This window comes from Falco cherrug, chromosome Z, assembly GCF_023634085.1.
Source record: "Falco cherrug isolate bFalChe1 chromosome Z, bFalChe1.pri, whole genome shotgun sequence".
Lineage (NCBI taxonomy): Eukaryota > Metazoa > Chordata > Aves > Falconiformes > Falconidae > Falco > Falco cherrug.
Genome location: NC_073720.1, coordinates 34,151,045 through 34,175,978, shown reverse-complemented (window position 1 = coordinate 34,175,978; position 24,934 = coordinate 34,151,045). Strand labels below are relative to the sequence as shown.

Genomic DNA, 24,934 nt, shown 5'->3' with positions numbered 1-24,934 from the left:
TATTGTAGAGGTATTTTCAACATTCAGATTTAAGGCTCAATAAGAAGTGTCTTTGGAAAGGCCAGACCTGGTAGTCAAGAAAATTTACCACAACATATGTGTATCAGAAGATACTTTATTGCCAAGAAGAACAAAACTGTTGCTGTCATGCCCGGATGTCTCATTTTAAAGACAAAGCTTTTCCTTCACCACTTTTAAAGACCTGTAAATACAGCACTATAAAAAACTAAAACACACAGAAGAAAAATTACAAAAATAAATTAGAAAAAGAAAAGCTGAGAAAGAGGAAAGCCCAACCGACAAAGGAGAAAATGTATTTGAAGCAACAGAAAAGCTATGAAGTGGAATGAAAGTATCATGTTATGTCTTCCTTCCAAATGAAGTTGGGGTGGGGGTGGAGTTTGCATATGAAATAAAATAGCAGCAAAGAAAAAGGGTAAGTACAAAAGGGTAAGTACAAGTGCATTTGTGTCCCTCTGGAACTTTATTAACCAAAACAGTAGTACTCATCTGAATCAATTTTGGGATGCCTATGCAGAGGCTGTGAGTCCTCCATAATAGAAGAATCACTGAACTTCTCCATATCTGAAGGGGTTTGGTGACCAGGGACATCATCCACTAAGGTGTCCAAATAACTCCCCACTGATATTCCATCCAGTCCATCACTACAGTCTTGTAAACTGTTACAGCTGTCATGAAGGGACGTCTCCTGACTTTCCAGCAAGCTGCACAGGCTGCCACTCAAGCTGCTACCTCTGCTGGCAATGGCTTTCTCTTCAATCATCCACTTGATTGATTCAATACTTTCATTGATGATCAGTAGCTGGCGCATAAGCCTCACATCAGTGGCTCGGAGATTAACCTACAAGGCAAAAGTGAATAAAAATATTACTAATTTTCTTCAAAATGGAACTCCAAATAGCAAGCTGAAGGAAAAGAATGGGTTAAAAAAACCCCACACAAAAAAATCCATCTTTCACAGCTAGGACAAATCATAGAATGATTTGGGTCGGAAGGCATCTTAGGGAACATTTAATTCCAATCCCCCTGCCATGGAGAGGGGCACCTTCCACTAGACCAGGCTGCTCAAAGCCTCATCCAGCCTGGCTTTGAACACTGCCAGGGATGGGGCATCCACAGCTTCTCCAGCCAACCTGTTCCAGCGTCCTGCCACCCTCACAGTAAATTATTTCTTCCTAGTATCTAACCTTGAATCTGCTCTCTGTCAGGTCAAAGCTATTACCCTGTGTCTTATCACTAACATGCCCTTGTAAACTGCCCCTCTCAAGGTACTGGAAGTCTGCTATAAGGTCTCCCCAGAGCCTTCTCTTCTCCAGGCTAAAGGACCCCAGCTCTTTCAGCCTGTCTTCATAGGAGAGGTGCTCCAGCCCGCTGATCATCTTTGGGGCCCTCCTCTGGACCATCTCCAACAGGCCCATGTCCTTCTTATGTTGGGGACTCCAGAGCTGAATGCACTAGTCCAAGTGGGGTCTCATGAGAGCAGAGGGGGAGAACCACCTCCCTCAACCTGCGGGCCATGCTTCTTTGGATGCAGCCCAGGACGCAGTTGACTTTATGGGCTGCAAGTGCACATTGCTGGGCCATGTCAAGGTTCTCGGCCACCAACAGCCCAAAGCCTTTCTCCTCAGGGAATTTCCACAAGATTACACAAAGGTGAGGCCTAAGAGTTTTATTTGTTGCTTCTTTCTTCTGATCTGAAACATCACAAGCATTGACAAAAAAAGAAAACAAAAAAAATATCTGTGTGACCTCCTATTCATCACATGAAAGAGGTTAAAAACAGTGAAGAGGCAGCCTGACGAACTGAAGATGATTCTAGGTTTGACCACAATAACAAGTGTGGAGAGACAGAAGCTGCTTACACCCATAATGTGAGAAGATAACACTAGTTTGTGACCTAATCTACTCTGCAGCCCCTTCTAATAGCACCTCAGCACTACTAAATGTTTGACATCACAACAGACACACCTTCAGTCTCATCACTTCCACAGTAAGACCTCCACCTCTATGAACTTTTGCCATACTGCCAACATAGGGCATGCACGCTTAAAACCACTGGGAAAAAGATGCCAGTCGTTTCAGATTAACTCATAGGGATACCATGTGTAGCATGTAATTTGTGTCATATTTTATCACATGTTCTTATACCCTTCAATTGTACTTATCAAGCATAATATGTGCAGAGATGTCACTGATTTAATACATGCATTTAGAAAATACTTGCCCTTATACATAATTTGAGTGTACCTCTCTACAAAATGTGTGCCATAACATCTGATGTATGTGTATTCATTACATGCTTTTCCAAAGGACACTAACATCTTAACTTTCAGCTTATTAATTTGAAAAAAACAACACAGTATATAAAAAATTTCAATGTCTTCACTCAATTGAGAAACAAGGAAGAAGTAAGATCTGTTCTGCCAGACAATAGATGTTTTATACTATTCTCCTTGTCCACAACCATTATTCAGAAATACAGCATCTGTATTGTTCAGCCACAATGGACTGGAACGGAATCGGTATTGTCAGGAAGCAAAGACTGTGTCTCGTTTTGCCAGAAGTACAATATGGACACAGTTCTTTCCATACTCAAATGCTGTCTTCTCAATATCTGAAGTTACACTGACCTGGTACCATTGTTGAAGAAGTTATTTTAATGTGGTTTTATTCTGTTATATACTGCAAGGGATTGTACTAGTTCTGGCTGGGAAGCTTCACAGCAGCCAGTATGGGGCTGTGTTCTGTATCTGTGACTGAAACAGCGTTAACAGCATACCGGCATTTGAGCAGCTGCCGAACAGTGATCGCATAGCCTCAAGGCCTTTCTGTTTTTCACTTTGCACCCCCAATGATAGGCCGGGGCTAAGAAAGACGTTTGGATAGGACAGAGCTGGGACAGTTGACCAGAACTAACCAATTCCCTGCCTATATGCCCATTATATATGTTGTGCTCAGCAATAAAACCCATGGGTTTCACCTTTCCAACATAGCCATTGCTTGGGGACTGGCTAGGCATTGGTATACTGGTAGGAGACTGTAAGTGACTGACTTTGTATCACTTTTTTTTAATTTTAATTTCTTTCCTTCACTTATTAAACTACCTTTATTACAACCCGTGAGTTTTTCTTGCTTTTGTTCTTCCTGTTCTCTCTCGCATCTCACCAGAGGGGGAGAGAGAAGTGAGCGAGCAGCTGGTGGGTGCTTAGTTACCAGCCAGTCAAACCAACACAAACATACTTCAAGGATAGCTAGTAACAAACTGCCTATGTAACTCTCATATGCATTCCCAGCCTCCCTCCCCAGTCCCAGAATGACTCCTGAATTATCCTCAATCCACTATCACAGGATGTAACATAGCTAACCTGGCACTGTGCAAAATAGCTTTACCATTCACAGTTTTAACAATACTGCCCATCTATCATTGTTTCAGACGTGAGGTTTTGAAAACAGATTGACCATTTCACAGCCCTCCTGCTCAAGCCAGTTCTGCTACTCCTACCCATAAATCACGATAAACCATTTGCTCAGCAACTGGGCTGTCATGAAAGCAGTAAATTACCCGACTTCTCAAATACAACTACAGACCTCAGCAACTTTCTGAATATAAGCCAGCTTGGAGACAGCAAATTTCCCAACAGGCCAATGAAGGAAATGTTTAACAGAGCTAGCACCAATATGCCTCTAATCAAACAGTCCCTTTTAAGTAGATGTCTCACATATTTCAGTTCACAGGAATAATTTTTTGCTCCAAATACATATATAGCTTCAGCGTTTCTGCAGAATAGCCTTTACTGGCAGTGTTTCTTTGCATTCTTGCGTACTTGAGTCCTCCTCCACCCAGCTACCTTATTGTCCCAAATCTCCCATATCAACAGCGTGCTCCTCCTAAAGCAAACATTAAAAAGTAGCCCACTCTCATCTTTCTTTAATATGCTTTACTTAATCATCTGTTTGATAATACAAAAATGTCACTACATCTCTTGCCTCTTACCTGCTTTAGCACAGATACAATCACATTAGCTCATACTGACTTATGTAGCTGCAACCCTAATGTAGCCATTAGAGTACACAAGGCAGTTCCAAGATGGTTCAGCTAAAGGGATTAAACACAGTAAAACCTCATCATGTCTCATAGCTCCATTCCTTATGCACTGTTACAGATGCACTTCAGAAATATTCTAAGAGTTTATCATGGTTAATACAGGTATTTCAGAACAGTTTCTACAGCTGCTCTTTGAGTTAAAGGTAGAGCACAGCACCACCACAGGGAAAGTGCATGTCAGTATGTATCAGTCCTCAGCACAAGCTTGTGGTGTACACAGAAATTCTGACAAGACAGCAAGAAAGGAATTCTGGTTACAGGCTAGCTTCTGTATCTTTTTGCTTAGCTTATATAACCACAATAGTGCAGATCACCAGGAAATGTTTAACATTGAACAGCTAGTCATGGCAAAGAACAGTAATTAAATTGAAGTGACAGCATCTTTCAAGTAATGCAGTCTGCTATCATACATAGGTGGACAGAACAGATCAGCATTCAAACACAACCAGACCTTCAGTCTAGAAAGGATAACTGGCCTAAGCACCTGCCTGTGCCTCCCTCCCTCTCATACTAGTTGTTCTAACAAGGTACTTTTTCCTTGCACAGCTAGCCTTATGGTCTTCCCTAAGATGATGTGCAACACTGTCGTACCTTATACAAGAGACGTTATATATATACACAAACATATGGACGTCTGTGCACATACATATATACACATAAATATACAAGTATTCATATTATTTTTACACATACAGTGTTTTTAAGAAAGGATTTGGGTAGATTATTGGTTTTAGAATAAAACTCTTCATGACCAGGGCTGTTAACAAAGACAATTATCACTTCCTGGCAGTCTCCCAAAATAGTGCATGAGCTGTCCCTAGCCTGATCACTTTCCTTTTGGATCAAAATTGCACTTGCGCTCACACTACAGGCAGAACAGACTTGTTTTTCTGCTGCATGTCTTGCAGATATAGCTTCCAGTCACCTCCAAAGATAGCGGGTCCCCTTCCCCCCGCCCCCCACCCCCAATGACTAAGCTAAAAATTCTGTTCAATATATCCTTTTAATCTTTCAAAACTGCACCTCCAGTCCCTCTCTGCAGACTACTTCCTTCTAGATTCCTGGGGGTCACATGCTGCTGCTTCTTTTAACTACAGGAAGTCTGCAGGGATATTAATGGTAACCATAAAATGTGGTCTGAGGAAAAGACACTCCTAAATTTATTTTAAAGGTACTAGTTTCATTTTTTCCTCAACACCTTTATGTTGTGTGCTGTAAAGAGCCCATAATGAGTTTGAATAACAAGGTATTTCCTTCAAGACAAATCTTTTTGGCAGAGCACAGAGAAATAAGTCACTATAAGACATAAAAAACCCCTTAGAAGTTAATGGATTCAGGGAGCTATTTATGTCACTCAGCTCAGAAGTTCTGCTCTGCCTATGATCTCAGGCAGGATTCAAACACTGATCTAGGGTTGGCTACTATGTAATCTGTGTTTTTAAGGCAGTATAATTTTGGACAGATATTTCACAATAAATGGATGTTGGATGGAAACAGCAGCAAAATATGGCACCCTACTGAAACCTGTTCAGAGGTTCAGTGTGTGAGCAGAAGAGAATTAGCAAGTGAAGAGGTTAGATGAAACTGGAGCAGATTCCATCTGTTGTTAAACACTGCTACACCAGTCTGTATCACTGATTTTACAAACAGAATTTCAAACCAGTAGAATCTTTCCATGGCAAACAGGTGTGCATGACAACTACAATTTAGAAGTATTGATGCTACTGCTGTTTTCCTTTTTCTAGGGTGTGTCAGAGACAGCTTTCCACTTTCACATTCAATTTCTTCTATTTCCCATATCATTCAGGATGAACAGCTCTGTGGCTACCCAGCTATGCCTACCTCCCTTTTCTTTTTTTTTTAAAGGCAGGTTACCTCACTTTTCCATGGAATTTGAGGTGTTAGATTTTTAATATTTTTGTAACAATGTCCAAATAATAATTCATTTTGAATTCTGAGTATCCCTTTTGTCACAGAAGCTAATCTTATTCCACTTTCGTCATTACAGAGTAACAATTTTTAGAGTAACTAAGAAAATTAATTCCCAAGGAGAAAGGTGTGAGTGTGAAAAATAAAATAAACATTGATTCGCAACGTTTAATTATTTGAGTCTTACAAAGATACAGATTTAGTAAGCAGATACAAAAGTGTATAAAACTCGTCAATTAAACCTCATCAACCAATTATGGGAGAGAATATATATAACAAGCTAAAAAGACCATAAGCAATCAATTTAAAGTACAAAATTCAGAATATGTGAATGCAAGATTATTTAATTGGAGTGACTGAGCTAACTCACACACTTACACACACAGAAGCTTTGTTTATTAAGCAACCACCTTAAAGTATGAGGTATGCCACCTGAAGGCTAGCAAGTTCAGAATGATACTACAATTGCTTCTGAACACCAGTGAGCTAACAAAATGCTTTTTTTCTGCATTTAACATGCGTAAAATAAAAATATAAATGACAGATAAGGGACAAATTTTTGCTCCATGAACACACAGGTTGATGAATATGCTGTGCATAAATGCCATCCTACTTAATTAGTAAATATGCATGCGCAGGACTTTAAAACCCTTGCCTACTTCAAAATTTTCCCACTGATGCAGGAAGTTTGCATTGGTTTCTTCATATAATTAAGCCACTTTGGGCGATGGCATTTCAGGATCCAGATGACAGAGCACAATGCCTAGACTGACTTCTGAATTTGAACACTATCTTCAGTATCAACTGTCAAAAAGCCAGGAAGCTTTTAGGTGACACAGTGTAAGAACACGGGGCTACTATCTGTAGCTGGAAGGGATCATCTATGCACGGGTGGAACTATAAGTGCTTGTGTGAATGTTCTACATCCACTCTACCGCAAAGTCAACTTGCTTGGAATAACGGAGGCACTACAATAATTTGAACTAACCTAATCAACCTGACACTGTGTGAGCTCTCTCATGTCTTCATATGCATAAGCAATGGATGTGGTAACCAAAGTCTGGCACAGATCGAACCAACAGTGAATCAGCGTAGGTGCTCCATTGTTCATCATTATGCCATGTATGTCCGACTGATTTACCTCACCACTATTTTAGGTAAACTACATTTCAGTCAACAGTAATACATGTAGATCAACAGCTTTTTGTGCATCTAGTTTCTTGCAGCACAGCTTTGTGTTATAATTTATTGCTGGAACGTTTTCCCATTTCTTTCCTCATGTTTTTTAGGCTTGTGGTAATCTTCAGACAATGAGGCAGCACATACAAACCCTACATATACAAAAGGTAAATTGACCCACTGTTGATTTGTCATTGCAGTTTGCTGACCTAGTTTATTTCTGCAAACTGCGCAAGTTACACCAACCCTTCTCAGCCATACTTCCATCATGAGTCACAATAAAAACCTTGTGGCAGGCTACAGAGGCAGTCCTGATCACTTAATTCATGCCTTCTTCTGCAAAACTGGTTATTTATACTCTTGTTTCTCTTGAAGACTCCAAAATTGTTAAAACCCTCATAGTAGATTCTTAGGCAGCATTTGTTATTATCACTGAAGTCCCAGTTGTTTACAAAGTGAACGGTCATTAAGTCTTCAGTTTCTAACAGCACCCTTGACCTTGCTGGCTTAAGAAGCTCTAGCCTGGTCATGACCTTATTTCAACCTGATGCAGTTCCAGCGCGATCCTGAACCAAATGCTTATGACAAATACCTCTACAGTTCCTTCCATAAAATTTGGCAGCAACATAACAGCTTTGTGAGCAGTTCTTTTTAACTAGGAAAGACAAAGACAGACAGTGTGATTTGGCATCAGCCAGAAGAGGATTCCCCTTCTGTAAACAGAGCGTACCAAACACCCATCACCTAAAGCAAGGAAGCGGGCAGTTCAGATCTGAGCCACCACCAGAATAATCAGGAGGCAGAGCAACTTCATGAAGGAGCAAGTTAACTCGGTAAGCAGTGAGTGTAAAAAATTAACAGGTTTCAAAGACATTTATTTGTGCTACTATGGTTATCATCTGGTATAGGAAATCCCAATATTGCTGATTTACATTCGTCTTACAACACTCTTGTGTTATAATACCAATATATTTTGATATGTTCATTTTATACATACTAATTTCCTTCTGACTTCACAGGAAAATACATAACAAGTTATGCAACTGTTTAATTACATTATCTCTGTAACAAAAAAAGTGGATCTAAAGGCATCTTTCTACCTCCCTGAAATGTGCATGAGCCTTTTCTGTGGAGCATCTGTGGGCAGCTTGTCATTTTCATTAACACCCAGTAAAATCTCAATGATTTGGATGAATCATCATCATGGTTTAACACCAGCTGGCAAGTAAGTACCATGCAGTCACTTGTTTGCTCCCTGCCACTCTAGCAGGATGGAGAGGAAAATTAGGAAAAAGGTGAAACTTGTTGGTTGATACAGGAACAACTTAATAATAAAAATAAAATAAAAGTAATAATAACAACAATTGTAATAAAAAAGGGTGGGGGGAGAGGAATAAAACCCAAAAGGAAAAGAACCCACCCAAGTGATGCACAATACAATTGCTGACCACCTGCTGACCGATGCCCAGCCAGTCTCCAGGCAGTGCCTGGCAGGCCCCGGCCACCCCCGCCCAGTTCATATACTGAGCATGCCACCCCATGGTATGGAATACCCCTTTGGCTGGTTCAGGTCAGCTGTCCTGGCTTGTCCCCTCCCAGTTTGCTGTGCCCCTCCAGCCCTCTCGCTGGCAGGGCCTGAGAAATGGAAGGTCCTTGACCTAGTATGAACATCACCCAGCAACAACCAAACCCATCAGCATGTTATTGACATTGTTCTCATACCAAATCAAAAACACAGCACTGCACCAGCAACCAAGAATAAAAAAATAACTCTATCCCAGCTGAAATGAGGACAATCATTTACTCAGTAGGCTACAATTTCTATTTTTTTTTTTAATATATTTATACTATTGAAGGTATCCTCTATGCTTAAGTAGAACACAAAATTCTCAGCACAAGAATCTTTTTCTTGGATGTTTGTTTTAGATTTTTGGCCATCTTTTTATTTTACGGTGAAAAAGAAGAAACAGTTCAAATACCTACTAAGTAAGTATGACTATGATTATCGGAAAGAAACATGCCATAATCAGAGAGCAAGTAATAGGACCACCCCCACCCCACCCCGCCATTAGTTAGTTAAGTCCCTATTTCATCAACTCCTCCCCAAATGAAAAAAAAAAACCAAACCCTAAATCAGCTCTTTAAATACAGAAACACATCAGAATTCAGAGGGAGAAATATCCAGCCTCAGAAGGATGAATGAATATGAAAGGAAGGTCCTAAATATTTTAAAGCTTAGTTCAATGAACATTAAAAGGAGCAGCAAGGAAACGTAGGATTTTCCAAAGAGCAAAAAGCCTCTAATGCTATTGGAAGTTTTTACTGAACATTTCCAAATATCTCCTACTGCTGTCATAAAAGCAGCATCTGACCTTAGAAATGGACCTGCTGTGACAGAGGTGAAAATGCTTAGAAAAATCCATACTATGGACCCACATATGTTGACAGACGAGATAATAACAGCACAAATGTTCAGGTCAATACACAGTGGTAATAATCAGCTGTGGGTGTCAAAGTGTCATGGCAGACTGACAATCACAGCATCACTGTAGTGGTGTTCTAGACACCACACCACACAGGACTATATACATCTTCCACACCAACATGATATGGCACTGGGTCTCAACAGCGTAATTTTTATTTATTTTTTTTTTTTACCATTGGATTTAACTCTCTGCCTCATTTATGCTTGACTTGACCAAAACATGATCTTACAAATAGAGCGCAAAAGCTGGATAAAGTATCTGTTAATTTCTGAATTAGGTTTGGTTAATGAGCACTCCAGACCTGCTAATCCCTTTAAAATTCCTTAATATCAGTACTGGCACTGTGTAGGTATGCTCAAAAGCATAGAACTAAAATACAAGTGAAAGAATATAATGGGTTTTGCTTACAGGTATATTCAAAGTTTGAAAATGTTGCTTTTACCAAGACAGTGATCCTCACTTCATTATCATTTTTAAAAGGAAGGGAAAAAAATAATCAAGAAAAAACTTGCAACTTGTTTTAAGTCAGAACTGAGACGCGACATTATTGAACATAAAACACTGGAGACAAATCTGAACTTTCATAATACCACTGCAGAGACACGTAAGATTAAAAAAGTGTAACATCTTTGTCTGAATCTCCCCAGAATTCAAAATTAGATTATTTTTGTAATAATTCTGTGGCCCTGGAAATTAAGTAGGTCCTGTTAAAAGTGTATTATTAACCTAATAACCAAATCTTTACTAAGAGGAAAATCCCACTGTATTTACTGAAGGTTTATATGAATAAGAATAAAAAGGAAATTCAAGACAGCCTTGTAATTTTAAGTGATCAAATGTCCTCTTAGAACTGCTTTAATAGAGTTAGAAAGTGATGTGCTGATCACTGGATTTTTCTTCCCCTATGAAAAAGTTATGATCACCATGTTTCAGCACTAAATCTTTTCACTTATTGAATAAAAATGAGTCAACATCTTATCAAATAAGGTTTGGGGTTGTTTTTTTTTTTTCCCTAATTTTAATCTGTGCTCTATTTGAAGTTGCATGTCTTTCAGATTCAGTCTTATTTTTTCTTTTAAATCAAAAACTTCAACCAAATTTCCCATTGTAATCACCATCCTGCTAAAATACATTTTGTACATCGGCTTTGTGCCCATCTGAATGTGGCAGCAAATTTGAGATCTTTCAGATAAAAGAAAGCAAAGTTGAGTATTTTGAATCTTTTCACCAAAAATACCCTTCCAAACTTCCAATAATCTATGAATAGTTAACTACTTTAGTTCTTTCTCACTCGCTAAGACTGTATCAAACAGCTAGCTGCCAACCTGCACCCAGGATCTCCAGGTTAAAAAGATAGAAGTAAACAAGAGGCTAGAACCATTTTTAGCAAGCTGAAACACAGAATTTGGTCAAAACAGTTAGCCAGGAAGGCTGCTGCAGGCTATCCTAGCTGCAGCTTTTGAGCCCTTTTGGCTCAAAAAGCCCAGTGACCCTTTAGCTCTCACAGAACACACTGCAGTAACGCGTTCTCAAGGCCACAAGGCAAGATTACCCAGATCATAAAGCGAAAGGATATATTATAAATTAAATAAACAGAAATCCTACGCTTGTCGCTAAGGTCACCTCATAAGAAGGTAGCAGCAGTAATCAGTGTTGAACTATAAACCTCAGAACAAACCCAGGCGCTCTAGGTACCAGCCTTTCCATACTATTTGATCCCTCCTCTAACCAGTAAACATCATTCACACCATATGGCGTAGCTTCTCCTACACCACTCTAGTTCATATCACATTGCTCTTTTTATACCTAAACCTGCTCTTGGTAAAGATTTCTACATAGCTGACTACTGGGGCAATATGGCTTGATCCTAGTCCAGCAAAGAATATTAATCATAGCCATCAGTGCAGTTACCAGAGGTATGAGTAGAGGGGAAGGAATCAGGGTCATTGGTTACATTTCCCATTTCTCCTCCCACTGAGGAAATGCTACCTACTAAACTAGTTGTAAAGCAGAAATAAGGTGCAAGACTTGCACCAGATAGCTAGGAAAAGACAAATGCCGCCTTTGCCAATAATCAAGAGTGACCTGGGAAGTGAAAGTAGATGACAAGGGACACAATAGAGTTGAACTAGAGAAATACAGCTGTATTCAAAAAGGGCTGTTAAGGCTCTTCTGAAGTAATTTCACCATTAAATTTCAACAGACTACAAATTAATAAAAATTAAGGAGAGAAATGACAAAATCTTACATATCATATGGTGGTTTGGGCTGCGTTTCTTTTTTCCTCTGAAATGGGAGGACTGCTGCTCTGCACATAATTAGCTATATGCATTGATGGTCATTGTGAGCTACCTCATGTGCCTATGGGGAAACCAACTGTGCCTCCACTCTATTCCTCCAGTCACAGCAGCCACTGCTGGGTGCTAATGCAGGAGTACATAAATTCCATAGGCATGCGAAGTTTAAGAAAATTACTATTGCTTTGGCATGCTAGTAGTATTGCTCTTCTCTTGCAAAGAGGTTTTCCCTTCTATTGTTTCAGGATTTAGTTTTCCACAAACCCTGTAATGCTAGAAATCTGTCACAGGCCACCACTTGAGGCTAAAATATTTCAGGGTATGGCACAATTGTCCCATGATATATGGATAGTCCATTAATGGTTACAGTGGCTGAAGTGGCCATGTGAAGGCAAAATGTGTTTGTAGTCACAGATCAGGAGAAGTCTTCTAAAATTATCACTTGGACTTCATGATTGCTTCTCTCTATAGTTTTAAGATGACTAGAACAATAGTCTAAAGTCAGAGTTTACCATGACTCCTTGAATGACTTCTCAATGTTGTCATGTTTTAGCATGGATGCATCCAAATTCTGTTAGAAAACCTTCTGCCCATGGAAAGGATTCTTCAGTATTCAACTGCATTAAAACATGACACTACCACTGTTTTATCATGTACTTTGTTCAAAACACACATCATTTGTTTTTGCCCAAAAAGGAAAGCTGTATAGGTCTGGTTGCTGATATAGACCAATTCAGGCTTATGATATAGCTGGAACAGGCCTTCTCCAGCCACCCTTCCAAACTTCACTGGTTTTCTAAAGAGATGGCAAACCAATGCACAACCCACTTCTGCTGGCACAGAAATGCTTCACTGTTTCCTCCTTGCTATCAGGACTGTTTCCTAGTAATTTAGGATTATTGGAAAGGTCAAGGTCAGAATCTGAAGCTCCGTAAGTTTTTTTTAAAAAATACTGTTTACTGAAAAATGTATAAGAGGGTTGTGCCCAATGTTTGCTATGTTTCATAAGCACATATAAGAGTTACAAAAAGCAGTGCAACCCTTTCAAATAAAACACTTCTTTAAGCCAGTGGAAACTGTAGTAAGACAAAAAAGCCTCGCTTAGATAAATGCAAAGCAACAGAGCTATTCTACCTTTGTTTCTACCCCAAGGTAAAAATGTGGGAGCTTGGAAACACTCAGCACATTTCTTACATTATAATTCCTGAATGTGTGCTTCTTTCTGTATGGAGACAGGTAAGTTTCATGGCCAAAGCAGCAATGCAATAAAATTACTCTCCTTCTGGAAGCATTTTAGTCATGAATGCAGCTGGTATCTAACAACAGTGAACACAAATACAAATTAAGCTATTAAACTGTTTATAAAAATCTGAAACTCCCAGTAGTTAAAGAGGAATTTAGCACTGCTTTGCAGACACTAAATGCTTTTGCTTCACCTGGTACTGTACCCAGCAGGGTCATACAGTATTAAGAGAAGTTTATTTTAGAGCACAGCAAATGAAACATTCAGATAACTTCTCCTAGTAGCTTAGCTAGTGTGTGTTTCCTGTTAAAGTAAGAGATGTGCCATACCATTCCCTTGATAAAACACAAAAATTAAGAAATGTCAGGTTGGTAGGGAGGAAAGAGAAGGATTAGGTTGCTGACAGCAGGGCAGCATAACTGTGCCAGTATTGCTGCTCTTTGTGTTTAGGGAAGCTCTGGGAAAGGTTGCATATTCTGTCAAAACAGAGTAGCTAGCTTTAACACTTGATGTATATATACTCTTTACTGTCCTCTCCTTATTTTCTCTTATGGCAGGAGGCAAAACTTTGGAGCAACTTTGAGAGGGGAATCCTCAAACACATTTTATTCCACACAGTCATCCGCAGGTAGGCAGAGGAACTCACTGCTGGAACACAGCACAGGTTATTTTTGAAATAAATGACCATCCAAATATGCTTCTAGATTTGAAAAAAAACCTTGAGCTGTGTTGTTTATACTTTTCAAAACTGCTCAAAGTGGCTTACAGGCTCTCTGGATGCATTTTGGTCACTTAAGTTTGGTTACCCTCCAGACTAGGGTTCTTTCCAGTTGGTTAATCATGAACACTCCCCTGACATAGTCTGGCATCTCTTGAAGCTTGCAAACTGCTCGGAGACATTGAATGAACAGCTTTTGAGAAGTCATTGAAGAGAACGCCTCAGGATGTACCTACCAAGCCCACCAGTTGCTTTGGACACAACCCAGCTCTCACTAGAGACAAAGACATGGAAAGACATCCATTGACACCTAAGCTCTAAATGGCTGATGACAAAAAGAAAGCATGTTAAAAGCTGTGAAAAACAAAGAAGATTATTTCAGTAAGTCAGTTAAAAATCTGTCTTTAAACCACATCCTCCAATACTGGTTACTTTACAGAACAGTCTAGACCCATTGCACACACCAGTCTTAGTGATGTTTTAATTTGACATAAGCCACTACATAGTTGTGAATTCAACAACTATTGAAATCAGTATCCTAATCAGACACCTATCCGCTACAGGCAAACAAAGAGCAATACCATGCTGATTACAACACAACAGTTTCAATGGATGCATACAAGAATATTCTCTCTGTCATTCTAGGTTTTACTCCTAACACAGCTACAGTTTGCTAAAGACTCAAAATAAGAGCATACTTGGCTCTAGGGGTACCAAGGCCATTTGTACACTCACATGGCTCAGCATCATGGTACAGGGTAAAATCAAGCTCAGAAAGCAACTTAATCCTGGGGCAAGGTGTACTTCCTTCATAACCAGCTTTACTATAGCCAGTGCAGGTACAGAAGGTTTCCCAGCTAGATCTGGTTTGTAGCCATTTAACTGATAAAGGAAATACCCCAAATGTGCAGGAATGTTTTATCTTCTACATTAAAGAAACATCATTACTTTAATTATTAATCTCCTCCCTGGCTTTTATTGCAGCCATATATTTCAGAACAAGTATTTCAACTTCTTCCTCAAACTCTGCAGCAGTCACTCCTACCTAGTTCTCTCTCCAATTCTTCTCCAGTCCTTGAGAATGTATTCTGTCTGCCACAAAAAAAAGCTAAAGAGATCAAGATTCAGAGGTGTAAAATTTTTAGTATTACAATTCCCTTTTGCAACTAATTGAAGTTATCCAATGACAAGGATGTTATTTCAAAACTGCTTGAAAACAACTGCAGTATGTACAAGGATGCAAGGGAGAACAGCTAGAGCGACCAAATACCCTCACACTAACAAGGAAAAAAGGTAAATGAAAACCTTACAGAGTTTGGTGGGTTGTGGGTTTTTTTGCTGGTGGTTCCCCCCAAGCATTTAGTAAACTAATAGGCCAAAACTGGATAACCTTGCTTTTCAGAGTTGCTATGCTGATGGACACCCTCACATTTCAGTTCAAATTCAAGTTTCTCCTGTTTCCTCCTTTAGTTGATTTTAACGTTTGCAACTAACAGCTTGTACAGCATTGTAAACAACGTAACAGCTTTCTGAGAAGCCTGCAAAAAGCCATTTTTGTTGAAACTATTCTAGAGCAGTATTTGGTCAAGCTACTTCTGAGTCATCACAACTTCTAAAGTCATCACTTTCCTTTATCCCTCCAGCACAGAAGGTCTGCATTCACAAAAGCCATGCTAAGGTTTCAAGTATTGCCTATTCCCTGTGTTTCACTAACAATTTAAAAATACTGACAGAGAAGATTACAGACTGTGTAGGGGACATATCTTCTTTATTGGAGGTGGCCTCAGCACTGCTACTTCCAAAATACAGACACTGACACACCCATGCCATCTTAGGGTCCATTGTCCTACTGGATACTAGCTCTCATTCCACACCAGCAAGGATAACTGCATGGTTGAAGCCAAAATTCAACACCGAGAACAACTGGTGTGAAGGCAAAAAGAAATCCACCACGGGTAAATGCTTGTAACTAGCAGCCTCACTTACGACAGCGAGGGCTGGAAAACCAAGGCTGCAAGTCTGCCTTTATAACAAGTTTCCCCTTTTACTATGAGATTGACCATATTTTTTCTGTTCAGAGCTCTTCCACCTATACAAACAATAATCTGTGAACCATCTTTTGGAACTGCTTACGTGCAAGATGCCCAAGTTCTATGGTTATAAATGTAGGCGAAAATCCAAGACAGAAATTGTACTCAATTTTATGAGATTCCAATTGCTTTCCATCAGTTCAGATCCTCTATCTTTTTACTTCTGTAAGTTCGTCCTCATTTGCTCCAGATACCAGCATCCAGCCCCTCTTCCAGGCCATGGACAAGTAGGAAATCAACATGTCTACTGTGGAAGGTTTCCTAGGTTTTGAGCTTGAAGGCAGAGAACAGACAAATGATCTTGTAACCTTTAAAAAATGAATTAAAACATAGTCTTTTAACTGTTTACTGTTAGGGGGAAAAAGTATCAAGGACTAGAAATGCACTTATGGGCCATCACCTCTGTTAAGTATATTTAGTTGGTATTGTGCATTTCAAGTTTTTCTTGCTTACACAGAAAAGGTACTTTTCAATTATTGTTAGCCGTAAGTATCCACAGAAAAAAAAAAAGTACCCACACAAAATTATGATGGTCAAAGGGCTGGAGAACCTGCCTTATGAGGAAAGACTGAAGGAGTTAGGTCCTCTTTCCCTGGAGAAGGGAAGTCTTGTGCGTGGACCTCATCACAGTACTTTAAGGGCAGCTACAAGGAGGATGGAGGCTCTCCCTTCAGAAGGAGCCACGTGGAAAAGACAAGACAGAAGTTACACCTAGAGAGGTTTCATTTTGATATAACTGTGATGCATTCAGTGAGGACAACCAACCACTACGACAACCTTCCCAGGGATTTGGTGGAGTCCCCATTGCTGGAGGTCATCAAGATGTGATTGGACAGGGTGCTCCATAATCTCACCCAGACTCTCTTTTGCATGAAAAATTGAACCAGATGACCTTTTCCAGTCCAGACTATTAAAATCATGCTGTTCTGATTTAATCAGAAAATTTGTCATCTATTTGCTAAAAGCTATTGTAAGTCACTTAAACTGCAGAGCTCTGTGCAGAAAGGGTTTAGTTTTCATGTCTTTTCATTACACATTATCAACAAACAGACTTTAAAAGGCAACTTCAGAGACAAAATACTTCCTCTAGCCTTGAAACAAAGTAATCAGGAAAGAAATATCATGAAACAGTAAGACATATTCTTTGAAATGAGAGCTGGCAAAAGTCTACCTGTACATGATACTGAAAAGTTGAAGACAAAATTCTAATATTTGGTTTGGAGTTTTATAAAGCAGGCATTCTTTATTTTCAGTGCCAGATGCATGGGGGGATAAGTTCTGTCCAACATGCATACTAACTCTGCTCCCTGTTTATCTTTCTATGGCTGATCTATACATATTAATAACATTTCTGAGAAACCATTAGCATATTCATTACAGTTCCATTAACTACTTATTGTATCTACACTCTTACTACATGTGTGTGGCCCAATGGGTTGGGGGTCCTCTGGTGGTAATTTGGGACATCTTCATCCTTTCTTCATCCTCTTTTCCATCTTCCTCTTGTTCTTTTCATGACCTTCTCTTCTTCTGGCTCTGTTTCAGCACTTTTGGCTCATGTCTTGGTTTCAGACCCATTCTTATCTACTTAGTAGCTAAACTATACAGTACTGCGTTCTAGTAGTAGCTGAACTATATAATACAGTGTTGTTCAGCTTGGCCATGTCATCGGTACACAGTTGCAACACTTATAGTTAAGCACACTGGTAAAATTCCTCCAGTATCACACATGGCAGTCTAACTGGAAGCCTTGAGTGAAGTATCTCTGATTGTTGTGATAACTCATGCATGGGACAGAAGCACCTGGTATCTCGCACTGATGCTCTTAGATAAGGTATCAGCAATGTTCCACAGACTCTTGGTGAAGTAGCTAGAAACGTAAGCACATACTCATCAGTACTTCCTGGGGATGTAAGCACTTCAACAGCTGAATCAGAACAGCTGGAAGGTCTAAGAGCAACATGGAGATGGTTCCACAATTCAAATCCTTTTGCCAGGCACCATGTGAGATCTGCCAGTCAAAAGATATGTTTAAAATTGCATTAATTTAAATAAACTTGCTCACCTTCTCCCAAAGATACTCTGAAAAAGTGGAAAACTTGGTAAAGTTCCAGTACTATAATTAGGTTACAACTTTTTCTTGCTAGATTGGATCATTTTCCCTAAGGATCTATCTACAAATCACTTTTAACACAATTATCCCAATATCACTGCCCAATCATACATAAAACTTACAAACTCCTCTGCCACATCAAGCAAATATGAGGGTACAAAGGAGAGAGCTCATTAGCAAGACCCAAGATTACCAGCTTTTTCAGTGCACTTCAAGAGGACTTGGAGAAATGGATATATTTCCATTTCTGTATGCCTTCTTTCTACTTCCAAGAAAAGCCTCACTTCAGGGATTCACTGAATCACTAACCAAGGTTAATCAGACTCTACTACACAGGCTTGAGGCTTAGCCGCTAGTAATTCTATATTTATGATTTTATCTTCAATCAAGTTTTTAAGCAAAAATTCCCATTAATCTAATAGAAAACCAGCACCTGATACAAAGCTTTGCAACTGCTGACTAGACATACTGAACCAGATCTTGGCTTCAATTAAGTCAGTTGGTGTTATCACACAAAACAGTGGAAGTAGCAGCCTGTACCTACAGCATGTGTTAAAGAGATGTTTCAAGTCACAGCTGTTGACTTTTTAAAAAGGCTCTTTAAAGAATCTAATCAAGGCAGACCCCCCACACTGTGGATCTAACAAATCTACGCAAATTTAAGTTGTTCAAGCTCTTAAAAGCTGGTAGAATAGAGTCAAAGCAGCTCTGCCCTCCAACCTGCACCTTCATTTCCATGCTAAGACTATATTAAAAAAAAATACGTAAGAATGAGAAAAGGACTGGCGTTGTAATGATCATATTTATCTAATTTCAATCAATAAAAAATACTTTTAGTTCTTTGGTCTTTACTTTTGTCAGGGCTCCATATTAATCAGCCTTTTACAAATACACTAACACAGAAGTAGAAGAACAAAGGGGGAGAAAACTCAACTAATGAGAAAGCATAGGAACATGCCTCTATTCCAAGTAAGCTTAAGCTTAAGTCTGACACACTCAGCTTCTTGGGAATAGGGCTGTTTCCATTTCTTTATCCCTTCACCCTAAGAACTGCTGCACTGAGAATACCCAGTTCAGCCTTCAGACTCATTAACAGTATCTGATCCTCAACAGTGCTTACTGGAAGGAATCTCAGCTAAAAGTCCCAGCAATGCAATCTACCTCTCACCTCCAAGACACAGTTTACCTTTTCTGCCCAAAATATTGTTATGCAAAGCATGCTACTTTTTTTGCTGCATGTAATGCAGACTATACTCTGGCTTTCAAGGAAACAAAGAGTTGATTTGGGAAACTTGAATGAAAAGAAGAAAAAACACACTTTCTTTAGTTACTCTTTGAGTATCCCCAGAACTTTTGAAGGAGAAATGAGGATTTTTAAGCAGTATCATTTTGGGCTGCAGAATGAACCTCACTGATAATTTACTGCAGTGCGTAGCTGTTGAAGTCATGTGTATTGAATGGTGACCTTAGAAGCATGACACAACACAAACAGGACTGCAGCTATAAAGGATTATTAATGCCCCAGTGGAAGATTCAATGTAAAAAAAAAAAAACCACAGGAGGAAAAAGTTTAATATTAAAATTGTGACAAATTTAATACTGAATCAAGGGCACATTGGCTAGCAGGAGGCACTCCTCACGTCCTAGGCTGACCAGAACACAGCATTTTGACCCACATGGGCAGTTACACCTTGCTTCTCCTGTTATTTGATGGTCTTATGCCTTAAAGGTTTTCAGAATCCAACAGAGTCTCCACCACAGCCTTGGTGGGGCAAACTGAAGGTAAAGGAGGGGAAGGAGGCCTGGCAGGTCCATATTTCAAGAAAGGTACTCTATGGTGCTTTGTGTGATCCAGTGACTACCAGCAAAAATAAAGCTTGAGGGCAAAAGAAGCATACAGTGGGAGCAGCAAAAGGATCTGAAGCAAGGTGCAAGCCTCAAGGCCTTTAGTTAGCAGATGTATTGTTGCTACACACACCCCTCCCTGACCTGTAAGGTGCTTCAACTTACAATAAAAAACAGCATTTCAAATCAAATATTGACACATTTATATGCTTATCTCTTAACATTCCCCTGCAGCAGATGACACAGGAGAGGTGATCACTTCCACCATTTCATTCACGCTTTTCCAGCCCAAGGTCATGGCAACTTGATGAGAGGGAGCTCCCAAAGCTTCCACCATATCTCTCTTCTGAAGAAGTATCCAGTCCAACAGCTACCACTACTTTGTTCTGAAGCAAGACAAGCACTAGTTTCTCACATATCAGACAGATGGAAGAACAGAAGATCATTTTATTTGGAAGGACAAAGTGTGCATTGGCAGGAAAGGAGATGGCCCACTAGTTTTAGATGAATGAAACTTTCCACCTACTTCCACTCCTGTACATCTGAATTTACTCTGGGCACTGGAAGGATTAAATGCAGCCTGAGATAAGGCTTGGTGTCTACTCCCGAGCATTACAAACAGGTTAAGGTAAGCTTTCCTTGTTCTTTACTGTCAGGGGCCAATCAACAGGATGTCAGGGAACACAGTGGTATTTTATAGTAGCTATGAGCCAGAAAATAATGAGAGAACATAGCAAACAGTAAAATACCTCCTTAGCAGAGTACTGTGCCGTAGTTTAACTCCAGCGAGCAGCTAAGCACCTCTCCGTCATTTGCTCACTCCACCCTGATGGGATGGGGGAAGAGAATCAGAAGGGTAAAAGTAAGAAAACTCATGGGTTAAGATAAAGATAATTTAATAGGGAAAGCAAAAGCTGTGCATGCAAGCAAAGCAAAACGAGGAATTCATTCACCACTTCCCATGGGCAGGCAGGTGCTCAGCCATCTCCAGGAAAGCCGGGCTCCATTTTGGGAAGACAAAACACCGTCCCTCTGAACATCCCCTCCATTCCTTCTTCTTCCTACAGCTTTATATACTGAGTATGACATTATATGATATGGAATATTCCTTTGGTCAGCTGGGGTCAGCTGTCCCAGCTGTGTCCCCTCTCAGCTCCTTGTGCCCCTCAGCATCCTTGCTGGCAGAGTGGGGTGAGAAACTAAAAAGGCCTGGGTGCTGTGTAAGCCCTGCTCAGCAATAATGAAAAAATCCCTGTATTATCAATGCTGTTTTCAGGCCAAATCAAAAATATAGCCCCATACAACCTGCTATGAAGAAAATTAACCCCACCCCAACCAGCACACACAGTCAAGAGCTTTGGGATCAGCATGATTTAAACACAATGATAATGCAAAATATACTAAGGCAGTATCTTTGTTTATCAGATTTAGTTGAAATTTGTCAGTACAGACACAGTCATTGTGACTAACAATAGCTGTGGGAAAGGATAGAAGTTGAGGTGCACAACTGCACAATTTGTATAAAGCAGTTAAAAAAACCCACAACAAAACACAACAGAAAATAGCCACATCTGTCCAAAATATCTTCATTAACAAGAACAAGAACACAAGAAGATAATGAAACAGCACTGCTCGGCATCAGAGATCAAGATGCCAGTGCAGTAGTCCATATCAAGTTTTTATATGTGACCAAGAGAGGAAAGCATGAATAACCTAGTTTTGTAAATGCTTACAAAAAAGTTTGCTTGCTTGCTTCAGACTTCAGACAAAAAAAAAAAGCACAGATGTGACTACCTGAAGTTCAGTGAGTGGGCTGCAGAAGCTGCCATCATAGCACAACTAGAAAAAGAAAGCTTGATGGATGACACTTGACTTTCTAAACTTCTAATCTTTCCATTTTTTGGAAGTTTACTACTGCAGCAGCTATAAACTACTTTGCTACATGTTCAAGGCCTCTTAGGCCTTGCAGCAAAGCCAAAGAAGAATATGTTAAAAAGTGGTGTAAAATAATAAGCTAGATAGAAGTTTTGGTTCTGTTTTAGGAATGATGTGCAGTTAAAAAAAAAGTGAAACATAGAAGGAAACTACGATTTTTACCCAATATTGTTCTTAAATTGATCAGATCTGTAAAATGTCACAAAGCAAGCTGCAGAGGGGAAAGCAACAGATTAATAACCTTCAGAAAGTTTAAGGATAGAGGAAAATCCTTACGTTGCTAAAGAGAGTAGAGGAAAACCCCAGGAAGACTTCCATACTCTGGACTACTGAAGACAGCTGAAAACATGAAAGACATAGTGTAGCCATGCTTCACCTTTTACAAACAGTCATTATATTGGTGGTTTAAAGGCCTGGACAAGAGACTAGAAATCAAACAGGGGAAAAGTGTGTAACAGAATTCCCCTTACTTGGCATGAGCAATGAGTTCAGCTGTGAAAGTCAGTTATTTAAGTGACAAAGAATAGGAGAGGTCAAGGATGTTGGAACTAAAACCTTCACATTGAGGGCAGGGAGGAAAAAAAGAAACCAAGTGGCAGGAGGAAGAAGAGGCAGATAGAAGATTGTAACATGAAACTTGCAAGTGTCAAGTAGGTGAAGAGACCAATTAGAAAGGAAAAGGTGATGAGGGCAAGTCACTCATTTTTTGCCCCCCTTAATAGGCCTGTCATGACATGTCTAGACAGCCACGCCACGTACTCTGGCTACCTTATTTATTTCCTTTGCAGTCTGCCATCCCTAACAGTTTTTTACCTGCAGGTCACTCTACAATGCTTGTGCAAGCTTAACACTGAAAAATAAACATGAGATATGCTGACAATGTGGATCAGTGTTAAAACTGAAATTCACAGCGATCATTGTGATTTTTAGTTTGATTTGTGAGGATCTCTTAAACCATATGAAGCCACAGAACAGCAAGCGTGATTTGTAAGTTACATCTCAAGATTAACATCATCATCTTGGCTATCCCCTCAGAATATCCATTCTTGATTTCTCTCCCCCCCAACATGCTTATTTTTTTAGGCACTCTTACAAACCCACCCACCTTTTGCTTATCTCTCTATCTGTGTATATATGTATCTATCTATATGTATGTAAGGCTGCACAGGGCCTGATGGTATGGCATTTACTTGTTCAAATAGGATGAGATTGCTTTGTTTGCTGTAAATGGCTAGGCTCCAAGATAGTTGCATACAGTCATCTCAACAGATTGCCAACAAAATCCTCATCCCAACAAGATCAAATTCCATACTGCTTTCAAATAATTTTAGTGGCAAGAGCTATGGAAAGAACTGCTACCAAAGAAAGTCTTCTGGGACCTCACATAACAACGACACTCTAATAAAAAGTGGAAGCCAACTACGCCTGCACATGTGAAATACTCTGCATCATCAGAATCTTGTCTGCTGAGTGTTCACTAGTTGCTTGCTCACTTGCTTGCAAAAAGTTTGTTTGCCTTAAAAAAATGATGCCAGTTTTACAGCACCATCAAAAAAAAAAAAGTTAATACTGAGATGGTGTCACACCAAGTAGGACAAGCACCTGCATTAAGACAGCAGGCACATCATCAGTTCCGAATTAAATACAGCACTGTCCCATCACAGACCACCGGCAAAAAAAAAAAACCCTCTCAGCCAAATTACCAGTAGTTGTTTGCTCAAGAATCACTGTGCATCTTCTGCAGCCTGTTTGGAGTTAAGGAAGTCTCTGAAGACCAACGTCCAGAAATTGAGTCACTGAATAGCAGGCCAAATTTTCAGCCCAAAAGATCCAGCACCTCGTTAGGCATTACTCATCAGCAGGAAACAGGTGCGATGCAGAAAAGCCATTTACAACGGGGGGGCCGCGCGTTATTTTCTGTACCCGCTGCCAGCGCTGCCAGCGCCTCTTACGACCCGACGCGGCGCACCGCACCGCGCCAAACCCCGCCGCCGAGGGGCCCTCGGCCACTCACCATCTCCTGCCGCAGGAGGTGAAGTTTCGTCTCCAGCCGGGCCAGGGCGGCGGCGCGGCGGCTGCCGGGTGCTGCGGCGGCGGGGCGTCCCGGCAGCTCCTCCCCGCGCAGCGGCCGCGCCAGGCTCTCGGGCACTTTGCGCCCCAGCTTTTGCTCGACGTCGCGGAGGTCTGGTGGGACGCCGGGCTCCATGGCTTGACCCGGAGGGGCCCGCGGCAGCGGCGCCAGCACTACCTGCGGCCGCCCGGCCGCCGCGAGGGCGCGGAGGCGCGGTAATCCGCGGTGGCGCCGGGGCTGGCGGCCGAGCCTCGCAGGTGACCCGCCGCACACATGTGGATTTCCTGGGCCAGCCCGACCCTCCCCCCGCCGCCCTGCTCTGCCGCGGCCCCGCTGTGCCACCGGGCGCAGAGACAAAAGCAGGAGGGCTGAGGCGACGGAGAACCCCCCCGCGTAAGCCAAGGGGTGCGGGGGGCGCCCCGCCGGCGGCTGCCTGGCGGCCGCCTGCCCTGCCCGCCCGCCCTGCCGGCCCGCTCGCACCGGGACCCGAGTCATCGCGCGTCTCGGCCAGCTGCAACTTTAAAGCCCGCTGGCAGGTGGAAGCGGCGCGGCGCGGCCCTCCTACCGTAATGCCTGGAGGAGAGGCGCCACGGGCGGCGGCGGCGGGGCGCCCTCGCACGACGGGGAATGCCCTCCCCGCCCGGGAGCTGCCGGGCCGCGCTCGGGAACGGCCTGTGCCTTCAGGGGAAAAGGGACAGGGCAGGAAGGGAGGGAAGAGGACAGAGGAGAGTAACAGGAAGGGCGACGAAAGGAGAAGAGAAGGGAAAGAGAAAATAAAATAAGGCAGTCACCAGAGCTCTGTGACCCTAGATGCTTTCTAACATAAAATAATGTTTTATGCGACAGGAATATACGTGCAGCAGTTATTCCCACTCCTCAAACAGGTGTTATTCCAGGCAAGC

At 41.1% G+C, this 24,934-nt stretch overlaps 1 protein-coding gene across 1 annotated transcript; it reads right to left on the bottom strand.

Annotated features, from left to right (window-relative positions):
* Positions 1–95: 95 nt before the first annotated feature.
* On the bottom strand, positions 96–24,535 carry LURAP1L (leucine rich adaptor protein 1 like). Its single transcript, XM_055699754.1, has 2 exons — positions 23,976–24,535; positions 96–862 (listed from the first exon to the last, which is right to left on the bottom strand). The coding sequence occupies exons 1-2, from the start codon at positions 24,525–24,527 to the stop codon at positions 488–490; spliced, it is 927 nt and encodes a 308-aa protein (XP_055555729.1). The 5' UTR covers positions 24,528–24,535; the 3' UTR covers positions 96–487.
* Between the last annotated feature and the right edge of the window lie 399 nt (positions 24,536–24,934).